Source organism: Fusarium venenatum (assembly GCF_020744135.1).
Source record: "Fusarium venenatum strain MPI-CAGE-CH-0201 chromosome Unknown EDB82scaffold_1, whole genome shotgun sequence".
Taxonomy (NCBI): domain Eukaryota; kingdom Fungi; phylum Ascomycota; class Sordariomycetes; order Hypocreales; family Nectriaceae; genus Fusarium; species Fusarium venenatum.
Genome location: NW_027072129.1, coordinates 2,725,135 through 2,751,133, shown reverse-complemented (window position 1 = coordinate 2,751,133; position 25,999 = coordinate 2,725,135). Strand labels below are relative to the sequence as shown.

At 49.1% G+C, this 25,999-nt stretch overlaps 11 protein-coding genes across 11 annotated transcripts; 5 read left to right on the top strand and 6 right to left on the bottom strand.

Moving 5' to 3' along the window:
• Window positions 1-436: 436 nt before the first annotated feature.
• On the bottom strand, window positions 437-2,917 carry EDB82DRAFT_470439 (uncharacterized protein; the record flags this gene model as incomplete). Its single annotated transcript, XM_065607945.1, has 5 exons — window positions 437-503; window positions 587-816; window positions 1,317-2,198; window positions 2,338-2,526; window positions 2,609-2,917. 5 exons carry the CDS (start codon window positions 2,915-2,917, stop codon window positions 437-439), a joined length of 1,677 nt encoding a protein of 558 aa, XP_065465416.1.
• Window positions 2,918-3,442: 525 nt separating this feature from the next.
• Window positions 3,443-4,909, top strand: EDB82DRAFT_424499 (P-loop containing nucleoside triphosphate hydrolase protein; the record flags this gene model as incomplete). Its single annotated transcript, XM_065607639.1, has 4 exons — window positions 3,443-3,469; window positions 3,545-3,606; window positions 3,709-4,828; window positions 4,880-4,909. 4 exons carry the CDS (start codon window positions 3,443-3,445, stop codon window positions 4,907-4,909), a joined length of 1,239 nt encoding a protein of 412 aa, XP_065465415.1.
• A 167-nt stretch (window positions 4,910-5,076) lies between these two features.
• EDB82DRAFT_26214 (uncharacterized protein) lies at window positions 5,077-7,602 on the bottom strand. The gene is made up of 6 exons (XM_025731516.2): window positions 7,554-7,602; window positions 7,350-7,486; window positions 7,022-7,294; window positions 6,851-6,973; window positions 6,146-6,790; window positions 5,077-6,096 (listed from the first exon to the last, which is right to left on the bottom strand). The coding sequence occupies exons 2-6, from the start codon at window positions 7,440-7,442 to the stop codon at window positions 5,245-5,247; spliced, it is 1,986 nt and encodes a 661-aa protein (XP_025590533.1). The 5' UTR covers window positions 7,443-7,486; window positions 7,554-7,602; the 3' UTR covers window positions 5,077-5,244.
• A 372-nt stretch (window positions 7,603-7,974) lies between these two features.
• Window positions 7,975-9,518, bottom strand: EDB82DRAFT_484498 (aminotransferase). Its single transcript, XM_025731517.2, has 2 exons — window positions 8,532-9,518; window positions 7,975-8,480 (listed from the first exon to the last, which is right to left on the bottom strand). Exons 1-2 carry the CDS (start codon window positions 9,236-9,238, stop codon window positions 8,369-8,371), a joined length of 819 nt encoding a protein of 272 aa, XP_025590534.1. The 5' UTR covers window positions 9,239-9,518; the 3' UTR covers window positions 7,975-8,368.
• Window positions 9,519-10,290, bottom strand: EDB82DRAFT_484496 (uncharacterized protein). The gene has a single exon (XM_065608224.1). The coding sequence runs from the start codon at window positions 9,840-9,842 to the stop codon at window positions 9,597-9,599; it is 246 nt and encodes an 81-aa protein (XP_065465414.1). The 5' UTR covers window positions 9,843-10,290; the 3' UTR covers window positions 9,519-9,596.
• A 17-nt stretch (window positions 10,291-10,307) lies between these two features.
• EDB82DRAFT_25916 (uncharacterized protein) lies at window positions 10,308-12,781 on the top strand. The gene is made up of 3 exons (XM_025731518.2): window positions 10,308-10,723; window positions 10,846-12,274; window positions 12,327-12,781. The coding sequence occupies exons 1-3, from the start codon at window positions 10,541-10,543 to the stop codon at window positions 12,575-12,577; spliced, it is 1,863 nt and encodes a 620-aa protein (XP_025590535.1). The 5' UTR covers window positions 10,308-10,540; the 3' UTR covers window positions 12,578-12,781.
• A 585-nt stretch (window positions 12,782-13,366) lies between these two features.
• Window positions 13,367-14,995, bottom strand: EDB82DRAFT_25911 (t-SNARE). The gene is made up of 3 exons (XM_025731519.2): window positions 14,560-14,995; window positions 13,957-14,493; window positions 13,367-13,884 (listed from the first exon to the last, which is right to left on the bottom strand). The coding sequence occupies exons 1-3, from the start codon at window positions 14,632-14,634 to the stop codon at window positions 13,537-13,539; spliced, it is 960 nt and encodes a 319-aa protein (XP_025590536.1). The 5' UTR covers window positions 14,635-14,995; the 3' UTR covers window positions 13,367-13,536.
• Window positions 14,996-15,834: 839 nt separating this feature from the next.
• EDB82DRAFT_25924 (anticodon-binding protein) lies at window positions 15,835-17,130 on the bottom strand. Its single transcript, XM_025731520.2, has 2 exons — window positions 17,046-17,130; window positions 15,835-16,986 (listed from the first exon to the last, which is right to left on the bottom strand). The coding sequence occupies exons 1-2, from the start codon at window positions 17,049-17,051 to the stop codon at window positions 16,096-16,098; spliced, it is 897 nt and encodes a 298-aa protein (XP_025590537.1). The 5' UTR covers window positions 17,052-17,130; the 3' UTR covers window positions 15,835-16,095.
• A 407-nt stretch (window positions 17,131-17,537) lies between these two features.
• EDB82DRAFT_25892 (RNA helicase-domain-containing protein) lies at window positions 17,538-20,005 on the top strand. The gene is made up of 3 exons (XM_065607330.1): window positions 17,538-17,963; window positions 18,017-19,767; window positions 19,820-20,005. Exons 1-3 carry the CDS (start codon window positions 17,677-17,679, stop codon window positions 19,897-19,899), a joined length of 2,118 nt encoding a protein of 705 aa, XP_065465413.1. The 5' UTR covers window positions 17,538-17,676; the 3' UTR covers window positions 19,900-20,005.
• Window positions 20,006-22,438: 2,433 nt separating this feature from the next.
• EDB82DRAFT_484488 (glycoside hydrolase) lies at window positions 22,439-24,672 on the top strand. Its single transcript, XM_025731523.2, has 2 exons — window positions 22,439-24,217; window positions 24,269-24,672. The coding sequence occupies exons 1-2, from the start codon at window positions 22,631-22,633 to the stop codon at window positions 24,440-24,442; spliced, it is 1,761 nt and encodes a 586-aa protein (XP_025590539.1). The 5' UTR covers window positions 22,439-22,630; the 3' UTR covers window positions 24,443-24,672.
• A 265-nt stretch (window positions 24,673-24,937) lies between these two features.
• EDB82DRAFT_519679 (uncharacterized protein) lies at window positions 24,938-25,920 on the top strand (the record flags this gene model as incomplete). The annotated part of the gene is made up of 2 exons (XM_025731524.1): window positions 24,938-25,149; window positions 25,206-25,920. The coding sequence occupies 2 exons, from the start codon at window positions 24,938-24,940 to the stop codon at window positions 25,918-25,920; spliced, it is 927 nt and encodes a 308-aa protein (XP_025590540.1).
• Window positions 25,921-25,999: the final 79 nt, after the last annotated feature.

Here is a 25,999-nt window from a genome sequence, read left to right as displayed (position 1 = left end):
AGTAGGCACAGATACGCTCAGTAATTTTACTTGATGGCTTTGGTAGAAATTATATGACAGCTTCTATATCACCAGAGCTATCCAGTGTGATATTCTCCCCGTTCATAGAAAGCTACAAGCAAGTCGAGTCTTGTTTGTCTAATTGGCCAGCCGATCGGGTCATGTGTCTCAACATCATGAGTAACTGCACAGTATTCCACCTAGAACTTGTATCATATTCCTCGAAGGTTCCAAATTCGGGTTCGCGCTTTCTATCTCGAGGATAACTGCTCGAAAATAGTCTTCCCACTTGGTTTTGCTTAGACCTCGATGCAATGCGCGCCTACCGAACCGGTTGGTACGATCGTCCTTTTTATTTGGGGGGTCATGAAAATGGAACCAACTGACTAGGTAGCATTTTTCTTGTTGATAGAAACATGCTCCAGGAAATAAACACCTAGGCGAAGCATTTGAGGATTCGATAGCTTCCCAGGACTTCATTTGAATGCACAATTTTCCGCATCCTGCCAGGATGTCAATATCTAAAGTTGGGTACAGTACATAAAGTCATAAAGACAAAGACGGCCCCGCAAGAGTCTCGTCATACCTACCAAGCGTCCGGTATTCCGGGCAATCAATTGACACGCGAGCACCTGTATGTAGAGCCTGGTAGTCCAAACAATTGCCGATTCCCCCCGCACAGTCAAATCGGTAATGTTCAACAGTAGCCGATGAAATGAGACAAGGTGTGATTCGGTCAGCTAAAATCGTCCTCATCATTGGCTTCATCTCCCGACGCTTGTCTGTTTTGAGAAGCTTCCATCGATCCGAGATAAGCTACCACGTGGTCGTCCGCAAAAAGATGGGTCCTCTATATCGTACCAATGACGCATTTTGTTAGTCGTTTTGTTCTTCTAAATGCACAACAAAAAAACGTTGAATTGTGTGGAGGAAGCTCGGTGTCTGACCGAGCGTCCCTCTTGGGCTTCGGTATTGATGAACTAGCAGGCCAAAAATGCGGAGGAAGTCCCCTTGTCGTTTCGAGGGGAGATTCCGGGGTTCAAAGAAGAATCTGGGGAAAACGCCAAGGCATTCTGAACTGCCGGCTAGCGATGAACCTTAGGTTGTCCACGAACCATGAGTGATGCAAACTTCATCAGCACACCTACCACCCTATCCATCTCCAAGACCACTTGACTTATCGATGTTTTTTCTTCTTCCTTTTACTGAGGAAACATTCCGCGGGTTTGTAATTTAAATAAATAAAAAAAGAAAAAAAAGAGAGAGAAAAAAAAAAGACAAAAAAAAGAAAACCAATCGCTTCGAGTAGAACGTACCTGTTTATCCATGGCCACAGCAGCGCTTTCCAGCACACCAGCCTCAATCGCCCTGAGCTGTTCTGCTGCTTGGAGACGGCTATCCCTCACGAGCCCATCCAGGCGTAATGGCTCAAGTTGATCATGGGAGATTTCGGAGGAGAGTTCCACAAGGTGGTTGGACACCACCTCATGCAAGACAGAAACCACTCGAAGCCTAAAGATTTGGCAGAGGGTGTGATTTTTGATGAGATCTTCAAAGTGGCCTACCTGAGCCGTCACATCTTCTTCTTGCCAGAGAAGCCTTAGCTCCCTCCCTCCGTCCTCTCCTTGAAGGACTTTGAACTCGAGGCCATCTTCCTCATTCAGACACATTAGGTACGCAAAGGGGCATTGCCAATTTATTTCCCCATCTGACCGAGACAATTTGAGAGAGGGTGACCTGCCAAAGATGTGAAGTTTGGCTTTACCCAATGGGTCATCAGGAAGTACTTTCACGGGCAGGCTGAGCCCCTCGACAGCAAACTCGCTGTCAATAAACCCGTAACTAAAGAGCATTTCTGCGGGGGTTTTCTCTCCGTACGAAATGCTCACTTCCTCCCCCGCCGACACCTTTGTCCCAGGTCGTACTAGCAAAACAACATCATCCTTGTCATCTTCATCGTAGTAAGCGGTCGGATGGTGCGAGTGATTGGCCATGTCAAGTCCAGGGACCATGGCGTCTCCCCCTCGAGGTAGTTCCAAACAACGTGATCGGTACCATGCATCAACCAAGATCCAGTCTTGGATGGTCACCATTCCCTTCTCCCAAAACAAGGAATTCCAAAAAGGCAGCACCGACGATTTCTCGGTCAGATCGTCAAATTCCTTACTTAGAGATGAGAATTTGGCTTCCAATGCAGCCTATAGTATTGTTAGGGTCCTTTTGTTCTGTTGCGGGGAAACTCTCTGTCTGTCACAGCGTCCGTCAAAAATTGCTGCGGTTCCGCAACTACCGAGTCTACAACTCCGTACATGTTCACGTATTTGCAAAAGCACTTACCTCTAGCGATGTGCCTTGGAGAAGAGCTCGCTCAACTTCCGACCACATTGTTGGGACAGGAACGTCACGAGGCAGGAATTTTAGATACTCTGTCCATGGTGTTGACGCAGGGCCTCTCGGGCTCGATGCATCCCGACCAGACAGAACAAGATGCGCCAAGAGGTAAAGCAGAATATTACCCCGTGTCGACTATGACAAGATCAGCTCGTGCTTAGACGGGTCCGTAGACCTTGCCAGTCCAGGAGTCTAATGCACTCGGCCGCAGTCTTACATTATGCCCTACAGACTCCATGAGTTGGCGGAAGTTTTGATCAACCTTGGCGTAATCCTCAACTGTGGAGGCTGAGAGAATCAGATCGTGAGGGATTCGCAGTAAGGCTTCAGCTTCCCCATGCCGCAAGTCTTTTGCATTGCCTTCATCCTCTGCAGCTGCTGTTTCAGTCAAGTCGTAGCTATTAACGGCGGCTAGCCCAATTCCCTTTCCATCCATTTCTTGTAGTTTGGCATTAACAAAATCCACGTCATTGAAACGTGCCCAAGTGGGAAAGACGTCGATGGGGAGAGTCGATTTTGGCGACATGATATAAGAGAAAGGTGACAAGATGGTGTTGAGTGGTAAGTGGAGCTTTTAAACAAGAGTAAGAGACATAACCTGTTTATTCGTTCTTGCCCCGGATATCACACTCTTAAGCAACTTTGAATGGGCAGAGGAAAGATCCGGTTTCGGCAAATCCGGATTATAGCCATCTAGCACTGTAAAAAAAATCAAATCGGCCCACTTCAGCCTCTTTAGGCCGAGAACTAATTTTACGCTGTGAGGCTTCGATTCGATGCTATGGAGTCACGTAGATTTATCTCTTTACATACTATATCAAGCTCTGCGCTGTTTATTTCCACGAAACTGGAACCAAATACGACATACTCTGGCATATACAAAGTCGCCAAACACTAGCAGGACCAGTATTGTTCTGTTCCTGGCATTGCCGTCGGCCCTCATTGTGGAATCAAAACCCTGGTCTTACACATCCAAGGCTCAATTTAGCTACCCAATCGTTACTTGAGCCTTATACCAAACCCTTGATCAGTACACCAGCACACATCCACCATGCCTCGAGATCCCCTCATTGGCCTTGTCGGAAAGCCCTCGGCTGGTAAGAGCTCGACGCTCAACAGCTTGACGGACGCCACATCCAAAGTTGGTTGGTAGAAAGACCCTGGCCAAAACTACTGCAACTTGGCGCTGATCGCAAGTTACATAGGCAACTTCCCGTATGCTTCGCCCTTGTTCTATGCTCCTTAGTTTTCTTCGTGCTTGGCTATATGTGCTCTTGTAAGCTGGTATCTGTCGCGAAAGCTGACATGTGCATTCAGATTCACTACAATTGATCCTCAGCGAGCTATTGGTTACCTTCAGATCGAGTGTGCTTGCACCCGTTTCAATGTGTCAGACAGATGCAAACCCAACTACGGTGCCTGTGTGGAGGGTCGCCGTTCTGTGCCTATCGAACTTCTTGATGTTGCTGGCCTGGTTCCTGGTGCTCACGAGGGTCGTGGCTTAGGCAACAAGTTCCTTGACGACTTGCGTCATGCAGATGCCCTTATCCACGTTGTTGATGTTTCCGGTACTGTTGATGCGGAAGGTAAGGAGACAAGAGGTTATGACCCCTCAGTGGATATTGCATGGCTGCGCAGCGAGATTGTAGCTTGGGTTCTCGGTAATCTTATGCAGAAATGGGGATCTATCCGACGAAGACACCAAGCCATCAAAGCGACAGCTACAGAAACTTTGCAGGGTCAGTTCTCTGGTTACGGATCAACATCGACGACTGTGAATCGTGCTTTGGACCGTTGCGGTGTCAAGGAGCCTTTGGAGGATTGGTCGAACGAGACTGTCGAGATGGTTGTCAATGCCTTCATCGACGAAAAGTTTCCCACAGTTATCGCGCTCAACAAGATTGATCATCCGGATGCCGACAAAAACATCGCCAAAATTGCTAAGCAGCAGGACCCAAACACCATTGTACTGTGCTCGGCTATCTCAGAAATTTTCTTGCGAAAGATGGCCAAGCAGGGCTACGTCAAGTATGTTGAAGGTAGCGAATTCGTTGATACAAAAGAGGATTTGATAGAGCAGGGTGATCCTACTGGCGGCGGTCTCAAAGACCTCGACGAGAAGAATCGCACCCGAATTGAGAACCTCAAGGACATGGTACTCTACCGCTTTGGATCTACAGGCGTTGTACAGGTGCTTTCGAAAGCCGCCGAGCTGCTTGGTCTCGTCCCTATCTTCCCTGTCCGAAACACGTCCACCTTCAGCTCTGGCGCCTCAGAGTCCAAGTTTGTCTTCCGAGATTGCGTTCTTGTTAAGAAAGGGAGCACGGTTGGAGATGTGGCCCGCAAAGTTATGGGTGATGCACCTATTGCCTTTGTTGAAGGTGCTGGAAATATCCGAGTATCTGAAGACGATACCGTTGCTGTAGGCAAGAATGATGTTGGTCACGAACTCCCTGATTACAATTTCTCTACTGACAAATATGTGCAGGTCTTGTCTTTTAAGGTCGGAAGAGCCTAGGCGGGTAGGAATTCTGCTCGTCATAAAGATTTAGACTATGGTAGGGGGTGTTAGCATCAGTGCGCCTAGACTTGGGATCGATATCTAAAGTTGTAGAGGTTTGCAGAGTTCGAGTGCGGAAAATTTTTACTCGTGGTATTGCGGCACAGGATATTGAGAATGTAGAAAAGAGTACTTCTGAATGTAAAATTGTTCCCATAAAAGTTTGGCATAACCATCTGTAAGGACGGAGGACTCCGTGTAGTGAGATTGGACTGAGATGAAGCCTCCACCAGTATCCAATCTAGACTATCTTCAGGAGCCAGGTTCGAAAACACACAATACCCCTTAAAGGCTCAAGAATCGTTCCCCAGCGCAAGTGGCCACTCTCGAGGTCTGTCCCCCCAAATTAGTTCCACTCTTTTTTTTCTAGTTGCCTCACCGAGTTTGTCTTTCCAGTCACCAAGAACAGTCTTTTGATATATTCTCTTCAAGTGGGTAACCTTGAGGATAGCATCAATCATGGTGCAGAATTCGCGCTGGTCGTAGTGTGACGAATTAATCTCGATGACCTCAAGGTTAGGGAAGCTGGCTAAAAAACCTGGCAGATACATTTCGTCATCAGTTTTAGGGTACGCACGGAATCTGAACTCTGAGAGGCCGATACACCTAATGCCATAGTCTCCACGAAGCCACGAATGATCTTGGATGTGTTGGGTGCTGGCAGACCCTTCAGGAGCACCTTGATGGTCGAGAGGAAAGGCGATATCCAAGGTATGGAGCTTCTGTGCTGCGAGAGTATCACGAAGCACCCTTTGAAGCTTCAATGGAGGTACCATGGCTCGACGAAGACGCAGGGATCGCAGGTCTGTATACTGATAGTTCTTATTATGCTCGTCTGTTGTAAGCATTCCCGGCTCTTGGTTCAGTGTCCCCAAAAGGACTGTGAGACCAAGCGGGCCCTCGTGATCGAGCTTCCATCGAAAGTCGAAGTCCATGTATTGTAGCGTATGCCTACCTCGCAGCGAGGTAAGCTGCCGAATGGTTTGCGTAGTATTCAAATCACAAGCATCAGACCCATGCACTGTAACTGCTCTCAATCTTGGCCAGTAGTTATCAAGCCCCGTATCTGTGGGAATCTCGGCTGAGAGTTGCACGTCCTGGAGGTAGAGTTGCTGCAGGCATGGTGTCTTGTGAGCTATCCGCCACTGTATCAAATTAGCCATAAATACTAGTTGCCATTTAACCAAAACTCACTGTGCTTAGTCTGAAAGGGCTCGGTCCGGAAAACTCCTCAATGCGCAAGTACTGTAGGTTGGGTAAATCAGGGAACTGGAGGTCGCTGTATAAGCCAGACTGTGGCAAGCCGTTGATATACAAGCTCTGTAAACTCTCGTTGGCTTGTTTTAGGAGTGGACTCAATATTCGGGGCTTCCTAATCAGAATATCCTGGAGGGCGATATGGTTCAACTTCTTCAGGATGCCCTTTGTATCAGGGATCGTTAGATCTTCTTCAACACTGCCCTTGAGTTCAAGACGCTCAAGATTCTTTGATCCCTGCAAAAGGATGAGAAGCTTTTGTTGAGTGAGTCTAAAGCGCGAGATATCATCGATCATGATCTGACGGACATCCTTGCCCGAATAGGAAATTAGTTTCCTGATCGACTTGATGCCAGGAGGGCGGTTGATGGGAATTTTGTTGGTGAACAGAAGAGCGCGCCAAAGGCGTTCATTGCCACGACTAGAGAGATACTGCCTCCATCCTTTGGAGACACGGGTACATCGCACAAGAGCGGCAAAATCAAGGTAATTGAATATGCGCTGGATAATCTCTGGGGGGTTCTTCAATGGGTCCCGACGGTAAAACCGAGTATGCAGTGGTTGTCTGGCTGTTTGGAGTTTCTAGAGGCAGTTCAGTACAATTACATTGCTTCTCTAGGCTTCAAAGTAAAGGCTACCTACCTTGAACTTGGACGATTCGGCTTGATGGTGGTTGTTTCCCATCTCTATCCCTGCATTGTACACTTTCCAGGCAAACTCGTACTTTTTCTGAAGACGCAGTATCTTACCAAGTCGCAGGTAACCCTATAATGGTAAACATACTGCAGTTGTATGCGGGAAGGTATTTCTTACATCCGGGAGTCTTGGAGCGAGCTCTAGCATCCATTCTGCATCCTTTTGGGCCCGCTCAAGCTCCTTGATATCCTCAAATGTTGCAGCACGATAGTCAAGGGCTTGTATATGCAGCTTGTTATCGCATTTGTTGAACATCCTTCGAACTGTGCACTCGCAAGTATACATGGCCTCGTTGAAGATTGAGCCACCTTCTGATGCTACTTTTTCGAAATTTTTGCAGCTGCAGCGTGGGCGTTTGCCTTGTCGAGTACACGCACAAAGCTGCATCGCCTTTTGGATGTCAGTAGTTGAAATGGTTCCAAGTATATGTGTGCTTGATACGTACTATGGTAAACTGCTTGAGAGCAGGCTTGAATTGTTTGGCGCCATACAACCGACGCCCTTCAGCAATCGCTGCCTCCTGGGTCTCAGAAGTCATGACTGGGAGGGAGGTCAAAGATAGTTCGTTCTTTGATTTTTGTTCTGAGAGCCTTTCTGTCAATTCGTGCTCCCAGATAGCAGTCTTGGGCGACCCAGTCTGGTATGCTACAATTGGGGGCGATTAAATTTGTCTCACCTGTTAGATGCTAATTGACCTTGGTTGTACTTCGCGTACCAACAACGGCCGATTTATGCAGTCTGGGTAAAGCGCGGTACGCCCGCGCTTGGATTGAAATAGCAGATCTTTTACGATCAATGATATCGCTGTCCTTTTACTATGGAGCGCTTCTTATCATGGGAGTTTTCGGAGGAAATCACGGTGTTGAAGTTTCTGAGAAACGCGTCTGTTTGTCAAGTGCAACTGGTCACTGCGTGTTACCCTGCACCTCCGAGTCAACCCGGCAACTCCAACCACCATGGCCATCAGGTTAGTATCTACAGCAAATTTGGTGTTGTTTTCTGCTTAAACTAGACAAATAACTAGTGGAGTTTTAATACGGATGGATAAACAGTAGAATGGTTAAGTGGTCTCTGTGATCTCAAATAAGGGTTCAAGATGTGATCATCACGCCTAAATTAGGTGTCTAACAACATCGTGCCAAATTACCACATAATATCGTGATAGCATGTCTGTTTCTGGAGTCATGTATGTGAAAAGCGCAATCTTTGAGTTATTCGTATTGCTAACTTGCCACAAACAAGAAAGGAATACAGGCTTGTTGCTGCCCTATCCTAAGCTAACGGTTCCTCGTCTTGTGTTGCCAAATATATGACGGTACTCGCTGTATTAACTTCCCGCTAAACTCTTCGAGTTCGTAAGTGATTTAATGTTTCTACTGTAAACGCTCCAGGAATGGGTAGGGGATATATAACCCTCACTATCAATCAATGGGTTTGGTCAGTGTTGTATCAAGGCTTAATCAATCATTGAAGATGGACAGTTGCCGCAATGAAGCCCCTGACCCCATTGCTGATCCAACACTCCTCGCCATGAACCAGAGAATTGACATTGATCACTCGCTCAAAAGCGAATCCCCTAGTTTCGAGTTAGTACCCAGCCTCGTATTGGCCATCGATCAACACATACCTTTCTAATGCCCAACGTCTGGATATCCCATCTTGACCACCACTCCCTTCGTTCCAACTGAAATGGGCCGCAACGGGTGGTGTGACCCATTGTCTGTTCCTCCAGAAATAAGGTGTAGTAAATGTACCTTCCATAATAGATCCATCGTCTTGGTCGATGACCAAGACTTCTGCAAGATCCGCGTATGTTATACTAGCGCGTTGTCGGGCAGCATCGTACACATCTCTCTTTGTAGTTTTGAAGTGGGTATACTCGGACCTTGTAGTCGTAGGCTGATCTACCAGAAGGCTAAAAACCGTAGCCTTCCCAGGTTCGTCGTCAAATGAAGCACGGGCAGGGGGTGGAAGCCGAGCTGGAAATAGATTCTGCAAGGGTATTTCGGGTATTTTGAGTTGCTCAACCTTGATATCGCCATGTCGAGACACGACTAATTTTATCTTCAACGGCGTTTGTTGAGATGTTTCAATATGGTCTAAAACGAGTTGGGCCAGAGAGGAGAGGCCATTATCACCCGATAATCTATCGATCGCAGGCTGCCATTTCCAATGTGTGGCTGCTCTGAGAAGCCGGTCGCGGTGGAAGTCGAGCATATATAGAGGAGAGCTGTTCTCAAAGTTCCAGCCTTTGTCACCGAGCCCGATGCTTTTCATGTGCTCAAGTCTCGGGTCGTACCTCATAGAAGTAAACAGAGAGAAATCCTCACTCATTTTTCCTAGTTTAGATTCCTCAATCAGCCGAATGACTTGCTTTTGGCTTGGCTTAGAGAGTTTGTTGGGAGTATGAAAAGAAGAAGAAATTGGGTTATAGGATAATTCTCGTCGATGGGGCACGATTAGTCATTGAGTGTCCCAAAGGCGAGTGAAAACGAAATGCACTGAGGGCACATTATCTGGAGCTTCTTATAATCGAGATGTCATGTTGGCTTTGAAGAGTGACTGACTGACATATGTTGTTGACGAGCATCTGCCAAGCCTAAGTCATACATGGACCCTTGGAAAGATTAAAGGAAATGCTTTTTTAGAGCGGGCAGATTACATATATGTACAGCATCTAATGAATTCACACCTAAACATGCATTCGCTTGCTGCGTCCCCCCATAATTTCTATCATGAATGGAGTTTCTAGATCGATCTGGTACAATATCCGTACGCACATATACACACATATGTGCATACGTATGTTTGTATGAGAGAGTGCCGAATCATGATAAAGACCCCCGCAACACATCACCTTATTATTCGCAGAAATCACCAGACCGCTAGACATGAGTGACAGGGGCCGCAAAGAGGACAAAGCAGTTGAAGCGAGCATCAAGGATCACAAATCCCTCGCATGTTCCCGTTCTTTGTCATGCATGCATGGGTGGATGGGCCAGTATTTATGTTAGAGAGTCGTAGAATCGTAATCTAGTTTCCATAGACCCCTCCGTCCGAGTGCCTCAGGCATAGACGTCATCTGCAGACCCATGGCCATTAGACCAAACCGAACGAGGCCAGACCCAACGGGCAGTGACATGGATGGGGAAGATCGAATCCATAGCGTCACTGCGAACATCATGTCGAATCCAGTTCAGTTCACACGCATATTGTAGACTGCTAGGCACCGACTAAGGTACTAGGCGACCTGCCCTGGTACTGTACTGTAGTTACGTAGACTGCTAAACTAAAAGTTGCAGGTGGTGCTGATCGGAAAAACTTTCAGTGGACCCGGCCCGCGAAACCCCCACCACTGGCGCGCCAAAATTCGAACCACAGCCATCCCGTTCAGCTTTTTCTTGCGACGGGACCAAGGTTGAGCCAGCCCGTCCAGCCCGTCCCGAAGCTACCTACTAACCTACCACCTGCCTACCATTACACTACTACACTGCACTGAATTTTGGTTTTGCTTGATTGATACTGCGCCTCTACATCATCGGCTCCTCTCTCTCAGCTCCTTCAATCCCGCATCGACGGCCTCACTTCCTCCCTCACCATATCGCCGATCCTCTTTATTAATTCATAGGCTTTGCAATGTCAGGTCCAACTCCGTCAATGGCTCCGGGCCAGCCAACCCTCGTCCCCGTCGACCCTTCCTCTGGTCTCTGGGAGCGGTTAACACACTGGGCGTCAGAGAACAAGACTGTCGTCTACACCATTGCTGGTGTCGGCATTGCTGTTACGGGTGCCGGTGTAATTTACTACCTCAATGACAACGTATGTCCCTCCGCCGTCCACTCGATGACGCTGTTCTTGATAATGTCGCCCAAATGATGCGGCTCTATGCCAAACCATAAACTCCCGTAATTATTGGCTAACTTTTTTATCTAAATCTATAGAGCGCCAAGGACACAACACCAAAGATCAGCAAGAAGGAGAGGAGAAAGCGAAAGGAAGCCGATCGCAAAGCTGATAAAGAAGCACCCTCAACCGGCCCCTCCCAATCCAAGCCTGCTTCTGCTGAGACTGAGCCGGAGCTGCCCGACGTCGACGAGGAGTCAGTTTCTAGCCTTACTCAAGAACAGCGTGAAGATTACGCCGCCAAACTGAAGCAGGCTGGTAACAAAGCCTACGGCGACAAGTCGTATAACAAAGCTATCGAGCTTTACTCCAAGGCCATCCTCTGCAAGGCCGACCCTGTCTTCTACTCCAACCGAGCCGCCTGCCACAGTGCCATGAGCGAATGGGATCAGGTGATCGAGGATACTACCGCCGCCATCAACATGGACCCCGATTATGTCAAGGCCATCAACCGCCGCGCTACTGCGTACGAGCATCAGAAGAAGTACTCCGAGGCTCTCCTCGATTTTACAGCTTCATGCATCATCGACAACTTCAAGAGCGAGTCCACCGCACAGGCTGTCGAGCGCCTTCTTAAGACCTTCGCCGAGCAAAAGGCCAAGGAGATGATGGCCTCCCGACCACCCAAGCTGCCCAGCCCCATCTTCGTTGGCAACTATCTTCAGAGCTTCCGCCCCAAGCCCCGCCCCGAAGGCCTTGAGGACTCAGAAGAGCTGGACCCTGATACTGGCAAGGGACAGGTGCAGATTGGTCTCCAAGCTTTGGAGAAGAAGACCGGTGATGGGTATGAGGAGGCTCGACAAGCTTTCGAAAAGGCCCTGGAGCTCGGCGACCTGGGTGAGTACGAAGCACTTGCTTATAACATGAGGGGTACTTTCCGCACTCTGCTCGGCAACCACGCCGAGGCTACACAAGACTTTGACAAGAGCATCGAGCTTGACCCCTCAATGACGCAAAGTTATATCAAGCGCGCTAGCATCAGTCTGGAGCTTGGTGAGCCTGAAAAGGCCGAGGCCGAGTTTGCCAAGGCCCTCGAGCAGGACAAGAACGACCCCGATGTTTACTACCACCGTGCCCAGGCCCATTTCATCAAGGGCGACCTTGCCGATGCTCAGAAGGACTACCAGAAGTCGATCGACCTCGATAAGGACTTCATCTTCTCTCACATCCAACTCGGCGTTACCCAGTACAAGATGGGCTCGATTGCCTCGTCAATGGCTACTTTCCGACGATGCATCAAGAACTTCCCCAAGGTCCCCGATGTTTACAACTACTACGGAGAGCTACTCCTCGACCAAGGCAACTTCTCCGAAGCCGTCGAGAAATTCGATACCGCCATGGAGATGGAGAAGCAGACTAAGCCCATGTCCATGAACGTCCTGCCCCTCATCAACAAGGCCTTGGCTCTCTTCCAGTGGAAGCAAGACTTCAAGGAGGCCGAGGCCCTTTGCAAGAAGGCTCTTATTAGTGAGTAACGTCCAAGCCAAACAATTGTGAACATATACTAATTTCCGAATAGTTGACCCCGAATGCGATATCGCCGTTGCTACTATGGCTCAGCTCCTCCTCCAGCAGAACAATGTTCCTGCTGCCCTCAAGTACTTCGAGCGTGCCGCCGAGCTTGCCCGAACCGAAGGCGAGATTGTAAATGCTTTGTCCTATGCTGAGGCCACACGAACACAAGTCCAAGTTACGGAGAAGTACCCCAAGCTGGCAGCAAAGTTGGCAGGTGGTGCCGGACCTGGAGGCCTTCGCATGGGACCTCAATAAATGCGTATGAGACAAAATATCAACGGCCAGAACGGCGTGTAAAGTGTACGAATTTGGAGCAGACGAGAAAAAGGAAGGCGTTGAATTAGGATGGGATGCGGGACACGATCACACCACCCTCTGTCCAATGAGGGAGCTCACTCAGCGACGAAGCTGTCTCGCCTCACCAACAAGTGAAGTCCATTGCAATGCTTTGCAGCTGGGAACTATAATGCACACATCTGAACCCTACTGTACCTGTATATAATAGCACTTCTCTCATCTCTTTGTTAGGCATATTGGGGATCTGTGAGGATGGGCGCAGGGCAGGTACTCAACAGGCTTGGAAATATATGGTGTATCGGAGGAAACAAGAAATTAAGTCGTTTCTTCGTCAATGCGTAACCTGTTATGTGCCTGAATAACTTATGCTCAAAACAGACTCAGGTCTAAATGCTAAGCCTGGTATAAAATCTTGTAGGATCTCTTCACTTATTCATGCATCCCAGAACGTTTCCTGGATCACGTTTCCACATAAATACGTACAATACCGACGATACTCCCCCTATTTGTTCGCCCGCCTCTTGCTGCGTTGCGCAGAATTGGTAGGTGACCCTACAAGCAAAGATAAGGAAACATGACTAGGCTAAGAAATGACCACAATGAAAAACCACCCTGAGAAACAGCCATAAAACCCATTAACAACCCACGGGTCTGGCGGCCAAAGCCCCGACCGTTTCCTCCACGCGCCCACCAAAACGAGAGCCTCAGCGCTTGGGCGCTTCGAGGAGAGAATATAAATTAAGTACGGGATGCGGTATACGGTAAAAAGAGATGTCGTATACGCTGATCTTGCGAGCGAAAAGAGAAAACAAAGCCCAAACGTCGTCGAGATATCTATGATGAAAAACACGTAATAAGCATAACATCGGCATCGTAGCGAAAAACATTAGAAGCGTCGAAGACAACGGCCCGGTCTCCTACTTGTTGTTGTTGGCTACACTGACACCGACACCAACGCCGACGGCAATGGCGATGATAATAAGTAGGACGACGAGAGCGCACCACCACTTGAGCTTACGGCGGTTCTGGGCGTGCTTCTTGGCAACTTCGACTTGCTCGTTGCCTTTAATCATGTGCTCGTTAGTGTTCATCGCGTTTTGTTCGGCGGCCTGAACAACGGGCTCCTGCTGCTCAACAATAGTGGCAAGCTCCTGATAGAGGATAGCAAGCTCGGAGAGAGTCTGCTCGATACGCTGGAGCTCGCTGTGACGGGCGCGAACGTTACCAAGCACGGAGCTGGCATGTCCGGTGCGATTCGTTCGCAGCTGAAGGAGATTATGCGTCAGTTACGAAACCCATGAGACTTATCTCAGCCTTTCTTTTGGGGGATTGCTTACAGCAGTTTGGAAGACACCCTCGTTACCCCAATCGGCATTGGCGGCTTCTTGAACTTCTTCTTCGGATGCATCGGGGTTGACAATACGGTACTGACGAGCAATCTGATCACGGTATCGTTGCTGATAATCGCGCTCGACGCTCTGGTACTTGTCGAGCTCAGATTTGAAGAAGGTCTTGAGAGATTGCAACTGGGTGTTCTTTGTGGTGCGAGAGCTGTCATTGGTCTTTGCAAGATCGCGCTCTAGTCCCTTGATTCCATCCTTGATGGCAGTGTTGCGAATCTGAGTCTGAGAGACATACTGCTCGAGCTCGTGGTTTGCGGACCCATCAGTGCTGCCGAGAGTTCGCGAATGAAGCACACCAATGTGATCAATGTCAGTGGTCAGACCCTTAATCTCATCGCGAAGCTTCTGGACGCGGTTTAGGAATTCCTGTTGCGAAAGACTTGAGCTGGCAGCAGGAGCTTGTTGCGAGTAATCTTGCATCTCATATTGGTTGTTGCCATGGGCTGGCGCATCTTGCGCATATGGATTGGTCTGAATCGCAGCATCCGAATCAGCACGATTGTGGTCAGTTTTTAAGTGTCAAGGGAACGCGCGTACCTGGCTGTAACCATGAGAGCTTTCCTGAGCTGGGCCCTGCTGGTAAGGGTTCTGGTTGTACTGATCGTAGGACATGATGAACAGTTATGCTCGGAGGATATAGCAATGGCGGGGGAAGGATGTGATGATGGCAGAAGCAAAAACGACTAATAAAAGGCTGACCGGCAAAAGTGACGAGATGAAGCTACCCGACTGAGCTTTGATTGTCGCTAGGACCAATATGTATAGTAGGTATGGGTCGGAATTGGATGATGTCCAGGTATCCAATCGCTGCCAGTGCACAGTGGCGTCCAGTCTTCACCCTTGACTTTTAGTGGAAGGTGCACGGGTCTTTCAGTGGAAGAACTCTGGAAACAACCGCTGTAGCGTGACGTAGGGAAGCTAGGTTCTTGGATCGGAAAAAGCTTGATCTTCGTCGGTTGAGCGGGCAGGGATAACAGTACTATTAAGAAGCAAAACAAGGAGAAGGAAAGAAAACACTCGCTTATTAAGATCGGCAATTAAGACGGTTTGACGACGATTCTTTGGGAGAGGAAATGGAGGCAAGAGAAGGTCTAAAATCATCCAAAGTCAACTGCTGACTGAGTGAGAATATGCGCAGCTTATGTATGAGGGTTTCTAATACTGTACCCCGGCAATTTCGGAGCGCTGCCTACGCAAGTGGCGGGTTGCTGTAAACACTAGACGCGAATGTTCAGCACAGGGAATACTGGGGGAGTGAACTGGGCCAGTCTCCAAAGGCAACCCTGGTCAAGGGCTTTTCCGATCTCTCATCCAATATGACCCGTTTGACTGCGAATGCGAAGCTCCATAAGCCCCTTGCCATGCAGGCTGAGCATTTTAGTGAAGTCAAGACGTGGATTTGAGACCCGATCGACAAGAATGCATACTGACATGTGCCAGTCCTGGGCTAGCTCCTTATCCGCCGGACATGTTCTTGTGGCTGAGCCGTTAAGGATTCTATTCACAGACTGCCAAGACAAGGGTTTGTTTCGTTCTAATGGTTTTAATTAACGTTGAATATGACTTGAGTAGACTATGATCGCAACTCGAGGACCAATGTGTGTATGAATATCCAGATGAAACGAAAGCTTTGAGTTCTCAAGTGCTCTCCAGAGATAGTTTGACAAAGCCATGTTGATGCTTGTGCCTGCACGAATTCTTTCGTTACTAATCTTGTTCAAATGCTGATGTTGGCCAACACTAGCCAATAGCTATCGTCCACTTTTGTGAGTCTATTCAATCCTTCCATCATGAAATGACCACCGGTTGTTAAAAGTCGTCACCACCTAGTTTGATATTTTGCATTGTAAAACTCCAAACGCCGGTGTTCCATTCAAGTTCTGTTTTGCACCATCGTGTATTGTGACCACACTCACGACGTGCTAACTTGCCCAAGAACTTGAAGAGAAGATAGAATCAAAGTTGTCACACCAACATGTGACCAATTTCTTGCTCTGCTCCAATTACGGTTGACCGCAGAACAGATGTATGGAAGAGTTGGATATCTGATCCGGTTCGCAATATGTAGTGATCTTACAGATAGTTCTTCTTCTTGGCGGTTCGTGTATATTGCGTAAGATGCCACTCGACGTCGCCGTCCTTGTTTTCGAGGGTGCCACTTCGAATTTCGAATGGTCGCATCGTCATTCGTGGGCCAACCTCAGCCAATTCAACGCTGTCATATCCAGTCCTTACAAAAACGTGTTGTCTGACTTCAATGCTATCCTCAATGTTCTTGAATGTAACAACTCGGTTGCCGACCTTGTTCTTGCTCGTGATGGCTTCTCTGGGAGGGAAGACGTGCTTCAAGACCTTAACCACGCGCTCTCCAAGACGGCTAGTGAAGCCGTCGAAGATGAGATGAGGATAGGACTCGCTCACGGTTCCACGCACGCTTCCAGGGATGTCATGGCGGAGAACGACGTTATGCAAAGAGAACGAAACTGTTGGGCCATGGGGGAAGTGGGACAGTGTTAAAGCAGTTGGTGTACCTCGATGTTCATGAAGAAGAACAACGTCGGAGAGACCTGCTGACTGGGCGGAGCGCACCAGGTCAGGCAGGATGAGGTTTCCACGGTTGAGGCGAACAGCCGTGGGGAGAAGAAGTCTGATCTCCTTGGCGAAAGCTGCTAGCCTGGCGGAGGGATCTCGAGAGGTTGTCACAAGCACACGCGGGTCGACAATTCCAGAAAGCTGAGCATACTCGTCGTCGAGGTCGAGTTGTTCGTTGGTTGTGAGATCAGGTCGAGATTCGTCGTACTGGTAGTCCTTGCGCAAAGACTTATCGTTGGCGATTGTAGGATCCAAAGGCTTGCCGGAAGCGAGAGACGACCTCAGCTTGGCTCGCTTCTCGCTGATCTCGGCGTCTCGCAGAAGAAGAGCTCGTCGGTATAGGTAGTCGCGCCTTTGGCGCGCTTGTTTGCGCTGCATAAACAATGTCAGTATTCATATATTATATTAAAAAGACCTTCAACTGAGCTTACAATCATTGTAACAATATGGTCTTGTTCTAAAAGTAGGACCTTCCTCAAGAAATTGGCCGTCGGTATGAAATTTCCTGGCCGCCACTACGAAAGTCTAGATAGAAAAAGTTCCTTATCGAACGGATGCGATAACAGAACCGCCTATCACGTGGGCGCAAAATATCCCACTCACTTGCACCAAGCAAAGAGGGTCCAGCTGTTCACCTGGATATAATTCCTGGTTTACTAGAAGCCACAATTTCTTGAAGCCAAATTCTGTGACGTGCTTTCTGAGAGGTTCTGTGCTACTCATTGATCCCGCTTGACTACGAGAGTATTTCTCGCAGCCTGGCATACTTCTGTTCTGGCGCATTTGTTCCCGCGATGATGTGAGCCTTACCAGCGACTTACAACTCCCAAACACTTTCACAATTCGACCCGAGCCGCCCTAAAGCCTCTTAGACCGATCTCTTCGAAAGAACAACAGCTGTAGGTGAGTCGCACTCACTATTGGTGTCATTCAACAGTCCGAACCTTGCCCTCGTTTACTGCGTCGTCACTACCCTACCTCACTCAACGCGGGGATTTAGATTGATAAGTCTCCTTGCAGGAAAACCCTACGAGCCACCACCAAACTACACACAACACCAACATGGAGGGCGCCTTCACCCATGTTGGGAATCATTTGATATCCGACTCCGCTGCTGCTATCAAAGCAGGAGCTGATGATCTTTCTACGATCGACCCCGACGAGAGCTTACTCTATGCCAAATACGGAGATCGAAACGGCCGTCGCCGAGCTGATGATGACGACAACCAAACTGAAGTATTCGAAGAAGACGATAACGACAGTATAAACAGTGTCCCAGTCGATGGACTGAATAGACTCAAACTCAAGGGCCAAGACGAGGAGAAGGAACTTCCGGCTCATGCATGCGCGTAGGTTGACTGCTCGGCACCTTACTACTTAGCATTTACTAACGTCCAGTTAGATATTGCGGCATTCACTCTCCAGGATGCGTCGTGAAATGTCTCACATGCAATAAATGGTTTTGCAGTGCGAGAGGCAACGGTACTTCGACCCACATCGTGAACCACCTCGTTCGAGCTCGCCACAAAGAAGTTCAGCTTCACCCCGAGTCTACCCTCGGCGATACCGTTTTGGAATGCTACAATTGCGGAACTAAGAATGCTTTCCTTTTGGGCTTCATCCCAGCAAAGTCTGATACTGTTGTCGTCCTTCTCTGTCGACAGCCATGTGCCGCCAACACCTCCAACAAGGACATGAATTGGGATACATCACGATGGCAACCACTGATCGAAGAGCGAGCCTTTTTGCCATGGTTAGTTGCAACGCCGTCAGACTCCGAGCAACTTAGAGCCCGTCACCTTACGCCAAACATGATTGCCAAACTGGAGGAGATGTGGAAGATTGAACCTAAGGCGACAGTAGTTGACCTTGAAAAGGCAGCCAGTATTGATGATGACCCCCAGCCTGTCCTACTAAACTATGACGATCCCTATCACTATCAGAACATCTTCGGCCCCTTGGTTAAGATGGAATCTGACTACGACAAGAAACTAAAGGAAGCGCAATCTGAAGATGGACTTTTGGTTCGTTGGGACTATGGTCTGAACAACAAGCATCTTGTCAGCTTCAACCTCCACAAGATTGAATCCGGTGACGTCAAGCTTGCTGTCGGCGATGAAATGCGCCTACGATACAAGGGCGAGCTACGATCCCCTTGGGAAGGAGTCGGCTATGTTATCAAGATCCCGAACAACCAGTCTGACGAAGTTACGCTTGAGTTGCGCAAGACCGGAAACGAGAAGCTCGTTCCCACCGACCTGTCTCACAACTTTTCGGCCGATTATGTCTGGAAAGCAACATCCTATGACCGTATGCAACTGGCCATGAAAACGTTCGCTGTCGACGACATGAGTGTATCTGGTTACATTTTTCACACCCTGCTGGGTCATGAGGTTCAGCTGCAAGTTATGAAGACGAATCTGCCTAAGAAGTGGTCTGCTCCTGGCCTTCCTGACCTCAACCCTAGCCAAGTCGGTGCGATTAAAGCAGTTCTACAGAAACCCCTTAGTTTGATCCAAGGACCTCCTGGAACTGGCAAGACCGTAACCTCTGCCACCATCATCTACCATCTAGCCAAGATGAGTGGAAACCAGGTTCTAGTCTGCGCACCCTCCAACGTCGCCGTGGATCAGCTTTGCGAGCGCGTCCACCGCACTGGGCTCAAGGTGGTCCGTCTCACAGCCAAATCCCGTGAGGATGTCGAATCGTCTGTTAGCTTCTTGGCTCTCCATGAACAGGTCCGTATGTCGGAGCACAACAGCGAGCTCGTCAAGCTCTCGCAGCTCAAGAACGAGCTGGGTGAGCTTTCAAGTCAGGATGAGAAAAAGTACAAGCAACTCACCAAGATTGCCGAGCGTGACATTCTCAACAATGCCGACGTTGTCTGCTGCACTTGTGTGGGTGCTGGTGATCCCCGCCTGTCCAAGATGAAGTTCAGAAACGTTCTGATCGACGAGTCAACTCAATCAGCAGAGCCCGAGTGTATGATCCCGCTCGTTCTCGGATGCAAACAGGTTGTCCTTGTGGGTGATCACAAGCAACTTGGTCCTGTCATCATGAACAAGAAGGCTGCCAAGGCCGGTCTTAACCAGTCACTTTTTGAGCGCTTGGTCAATCTGAAGCTTTCTCCTATCCGACTGAATATTCAGTACCGTATGCATCCTTGCCTTTCTGAATTCCCTTCCAATATGTTTTACGATGGTAGTCTGCAGAATGGTGTCACCCATGAGAATCGCTTGCGCAAGGATGTTGACTTCCCTTGGCCTGTCGGCGAAATGCCCATGATGTTCTGGTCTAATTTGGGCCACGAAGAAATTTCTGCCTCGGGAACATCGTATCTCAACCGCACGGAAGCATCCAACGTCGAGAAAGCAGTCACTCGCTTCTTCAAGGCCGGGGTGAAGCCTGCTGATATTGGTGTCATTACCCCATACGAAGGCCAGCGAAGCTACATTGTGACTACTATGCAAAACTCGGGAACTTATAAGAAGGAGTACTACAAGGAGGTCGAGGTCGCTTCGGTTGATGCTTTCCAGGGCCGTGAGAAGGATTTTATTGTCCTCTCCTGTGTCCGATCCAACGACAACCAAGGCATTGGTTTCTTGTCCGACCCCCGCCGTTTGAACGTGGCCTTAACTCGAGCCAAATACGGTCTTGTCATTCTTGGCAACCCCAAGGTCCTGTCCAAGCACGAGCTCTGGCACAACTTGCTTGTCCATTTCAAGGATCGCAAGTGCTTCGTCGAAGGTCCCTTGACCAACCTCCAGGCATGTCTGCTCCAGTTCAGTCGCCCCAAAGTTAGTTTCCGACAGAAGAACCAACAGCCGCAGTTCGGAGCAGGGAGCTACTCCAACGGAGGGCGTTTCAACCCGCCCCCCTCAGGCCGGGACTTCGATTCAGGCTCCACGGTGTCGTATATTCCCGACGATGTATCTTCCGTTCATGGTTCTGCGTTTGGCGGCGCTTCTCTCAACAGCGCCTTCCCTCCTATGTTCTCGAGCTTCACTCCCGATCAATGGCCTGGTTTACCAGGTGTAGCTGCTCCTGGCCGAGGAGGCAAGAGCCGTGGTCGTGCCACGGAAAGCGTCGCAGGCGAGAGTGTGGCCAACTCCGAGTATACGGATGCATCTTCAAGTGTTATTGGCGGCAAGGGAGTAGGGCAGGGCGGTGTCAGTCTTGGGGCAGGACTTCATGATGCCGTCACGGGCATGCGACCAGTCTCCTACAGTCAAAGCGACCGCCTCAAGCAGTACGTCGAAAGCAGTGGACGCATGGTTCCCGGTAACGGCTACGGGCGACGCTTTGATGACGATGAGAAGAGTGTCAGCACGGCATTCCACAGCCAGATTGGAGGAGGTTACGACTGAAGGGATAAATGAGCGCTATGGGTAGATGATTCCAATTTTGCATCCCACGGGCTCTGCTGCACGTTTTGCCGCTACCAGCGGAGGGCAAATCGTCGTTCCCTTCGGAAGCCTTTTAGCAAGGCCTACACGGTCAAGTCCCGCCCCCCTCTTTGCGGAAACCGTGCCGTGTCCTAACCGTTGGACGACGCCCGGCTAAATTACAAGCCAGGACAGAGACATGGGAGTTGCGTTGCCAGCGGCTCGACCTACGACGGCCTCATATAGGGTCGTAGCAGGCCCGGCAGGTGCAGATTGTCTTGATCTTTGAAAAGAAAACATTACGGTAGCGGAGGGGTCGAGTTATGAGGAACGAGGTGAGGAGAAGAGTCAGTGAGAAGTGGCCGGCAACGACATACAGTCTGACTATGTAGTCGTGCAAGACAAGATGATGGAGCGAACTCGTACAACACGATGGCTCAAAACATACTGGAGGATTTGCGGGCCACTCACTTGTTTGGTGCTTTGGCACCCTACTTTGATTTTTCGAGTTGACCATAGTCAGTCATTACTAGATAGAAAACAAGCTTAAGTCGTTCTTTTGATTGATCAAAGCCCACGCGGGAATTCCTGGTAGACCATATAAGGCGAGTTTTTGACCGAAGCAAGGGGAACCAGAGGAATGTTTAAAAGCACCTACAAACATGGACAAAGTGACTACATAGTAACTAATTGGCTCTGTATGGATTGCGCAAACCCTTGCTAGAAAGACAGGACAGCAGGTACCTATATAAGACAACAGGGCCACAGGTAAGGGAGAAATGTATCTGTCAGGGGTTGGCAGTTTCAGTATCTTGTAGAATCAGGGTGGAAATCTGGTTGGCTAATTTATTTCATAGCTCTGATCATGAATGAGCCATGGAACGGTCATGTTGAACTCGGTTGGCTTACCTGTGTAGAGAGTAGTTTACTGTTTCATGGTATCCGTGCCCCTCAGACTGTGGGGTTAGTTAATGGGTTACATCCCTAGGCATATACCTAGGTATGGGCATGGCCCGAGCCATCCTAGGTACAGGGCATGTAGGCAGTTGTCGTCATGCCAATGATTGAAATGATGCGGCTGAATGAATACTATCCAGCATCCAAACTGCTTACTTGACAGGTAAGTAAGGGTCTTACCGTGTACAGCGGAAAAAGGAAACAGAAGAATTTAGGGTACTCTGGCGCACCTTACCATAACAAGCTAAGCACTCTCTACCTGTTGCAGCCGTAGGTATCTTCTACCACTTTTGAGGTGTTCAAGTACTATACCTACTCAAGCCTCCCCCTGGAAGTTGCATATCAATCCCTCCCTCCCTGGCTTGGCTTCCGCCATTGGGCCACTGTCTCTCCCTGATTTTTGTCTCTGATCTCCACGCCGCACACCTACTAAAGCAGGTACACATGTGCATACACACTACCTTGTCAGGCTTACCTTTCATAGATAGTAGCTTGTCCCTTCCCTACTTGTGCAGCGCTGATTCTTCTCTTCTTGCATTTTTCGTTATCTTCTTTCGTGCTTGGCTCTTCACGTCGCTCCTTAGATTCAATCAATTGTTTGATATCTCCCTCGGTGAACCTCACCACACTTTGCCTCTCGCATTTTTGACGCGCAATGCGCATATAACATCATAATGTTGGCCACTTTCCAAGGGCGACCGGGTCGTCGCTACATTAGCCTTTTTCTTTTCATCGCCATCACATGGTTTCTTGTCCACAACTTTCGTCCCTATGAACGTTACCGTACCGTCAGAATAGGCACGTACAACTACCTTCCCAGTAGCTACGATTGGAGCAAGCAGCAGATCTTCCACCCCGTCGACAACATCAAGAGTCCTCCAAACGGCACATTTAAGCTACTGCCCAAGATTCAAAAAGAACGCCCGAACGGCTACGCCGAAGACGGCGAGACGACTGCTAGAAAGGCGGCCATCAAGCAGGCCTTCACCAAGAGCTGGGAGGCTTATAAGAAGCATGCGTGGGGCTGGGATGAGCTAGCACCAGTCTCCCTTAAGGGCAAGACCACCTTTTCTGGCTGGGCCGCCCAGATTGTTGATGCTCTCGATACTCTCTGGATTCTTGACATGAAGGATGAGTTTAAAGAAGCTGTCCAGATTGTTGCCATGATCGATTGGGCACGCACTGGTGATAGCTACCTCAACCTGTTTGAGGTAGCTATTCGTCACCTTGGTGGCCTCCTCTCTGCCTATGAGCTCTCTGACGAAGCTGTCTTGCTTGGCAAGGCCATTGAGTTAGGCGAGATGCTCTATGCCGCATTTGACACCCCCAACCGTCTGCCATCCCACTGGCTTTACTTCAAGTCTGCCAAGAACGGAGAACAGCAAGCCGATGAGGAAATGTCTGGTGCTGCAGGTGGCTCAATGTGCCTTGAGTTCACTCGTCTGTCCCAGATTACTGGCAACCCCAAGTACTATGATGCCACCGAGCGCATTAAGCAGTTCTTTTACCGCAATCAAGACAATACTAAAATCCCCGGTTTGTGGCCACATGTCATGAACTACCGGGAGGAAAACGTCGAAGACGATCGCTTCACCCTTGGAGCTGGCGCAGATTCACTATACGAATACCTGCCCAAGATGCACGCTTTGTTAGGTGGCCTAGATTCTGAATATGTTGAGATGACCACCAAGGCTCTTGATACCGCCACTAAGCATCTGCTCTTCAAACCTCGTAACCCCAGTGATCTGAATATACTGATGTCAGGCAACGCAGTGCCAGGCGATGATGGTACCAAGCCCAAGCTTACCGCTGAAATGCAGCACTTGACATGCTTTATCGGCGGGACTTATGCTTTGGCTGGTAAGCTTCTTTCACGAACTGATCTTGTCGACCTCGGTTCTCGCCTAACAGCTGGCTGTGTCTGGGCATACGATGCTTTCCCCACGAATATCATGCCCGAGATTGCCGAGCTTGAAGCATGCGAGTCTATTACCAGCAAATGCCACTGGAGGGACAAGCCTGTGGAGAAAAAGGACAAGCTGCCCGAGGGTTTTGTCCGAGTCCGCAACTCAGAATACAGACTGCGCCCCGAGGCTATTGAGAGCGTCTTCTACATGTGGCGTATCACAGGCGACGATGTTTGGCGCGCCGCTGCTTGGCGTATGTGGGACAACATCATCAAACAGACTGAGACTCAGGAGGCCTTTGCTACAATCACTGATGTCAACAGAAAGGGTAGCGACAAGCGCGATAGCATGGAGGTAAGTTTCTCAGTCTTTCAACTTCCCAGATCAAAGCTGACAATATGCTAGACCTTTTGGATGTCCGAAACGATCAAGTACTTCTACCTCACCTTTGAGGATCCCAACGTTATCAACTTGGACGAATGGGTGCTCAACACTGAGGCACACCCCCTTAAGCGTCCCAAGGGCGAGGAGCCTGAGGCTCCTAAGAAGAAGACATCTTGGTGGAAATTCGGCCATTAAGCTACGAGCTACCAGCGATTTCTTTTTCAATTGGTTTTTTAATGGGTTAGCAACACGGAAGCATAGTGCCTTGGTTATATATGATTGAACCCATAGGAATGATTAGACCACATTAATCGTTAATACACGAAAGTATGAAAGGCAACTTGACCTGAATGAACACTGACACCTACGCGCAACAGCCTGACACGAGCTAACGTAGGAAACGGTATCAATACTCTTAAAACTAATTACTTATTCGCAACGAAATTTATACAGCATCGATGTCATAAATTCTGCTAAGTGTACCTTACCTATGGTTAATACTACCGATCCCGCTACTCGCATCGCCCCGCCTCGCGCATATGTCTTCACCCCCAGTCATAGATTACATCACCACCAAAAATAATGTATCATCATAACTAACCCATGTTCCACATTCACTTATACCACCGCTTCATCCTGGAAATAACTCACCAGTCTCCTTATTCTTTCCTACCACGGCCGTAATGCGGCATGCCGCTGCGTCCCTCTTTCCTCTGTAGCCTGCGCCCTGCGCCAATTCCTCCAGCTTGCAGCGCTAGACTGCTCCGGTGTCCGATACCTGCTATTAACTTATATGGACTGCAAGCTCAGCAACGAAGAGGGCGGCATGATGAGGCCGCCAAGAAGAATCATTATGAGCGACTGAACGTGCGCCATGACGCTACACCGGCAGAAATAAAAAAGTATGGCCGTTGCCCGCAACGCCCATGATGATATGCAACTAACTGACATTTCCCAGGTCCTTCTATTCGCTTTCCAAGACACACCATCCCGACGCCAATCGTTCAGATCCAAACGCATCATCTACGTTCTCCCTAATCTCCGAGTCATACACTGTCTTGTCTGATAAGTCTCGCCGCTCAGCCTACGATCGAGATGTCCTACGTCTGCACCATCATCCACCGCAAACAGCCGCTCAACGTGGTTCTTACCATTCCCACCAGGCTGGTGGACGCGCACCTTCAGGCTTAAGTCGCAGGAGAGGTACCTTTCGCGGCCCGCCGCCTAGTTTCTACCGGAGTGGAGGCTGGGGAGACCAGGCGGACAAGCGTCGCAAGGCGCATGAAGAAAGTACTGGTGGTGGCGGCGCATCGTCGCAAGAACAAGGAACATCACACAGTCGTCATCAGAGCCCCTGGGGTGACCCTTTTAAACCCCACGAGACCTCTTCTCATGGAGGCATGGGACCAGGCGACGATCCTTTTGGGCACCAGAACAATGTCCCCCACTTTGACAAAGAAGGTCATACGCGAACACATCGACGAGAGGACGAGCGACGTAAAGAACGATGGCAGAAGCGGGCCATGGGTGACGACGATATTGAATTTGAGCCACAAACGTCCATCACTGGGCATTTCATCATAATATCGGGCATTCTTGCAACGACATTATTGGCTCCTCTCATCTATATTCAATTCATGAGCATTGGACAGCAGAAGAAGGAGAGAGGTTAGATGAAAGGGGAGAAAGAGTCGGAATCTAATTATTCTCTTTAGAGCACGTGTAGCAAGGACGTACGGTATGCACGATATA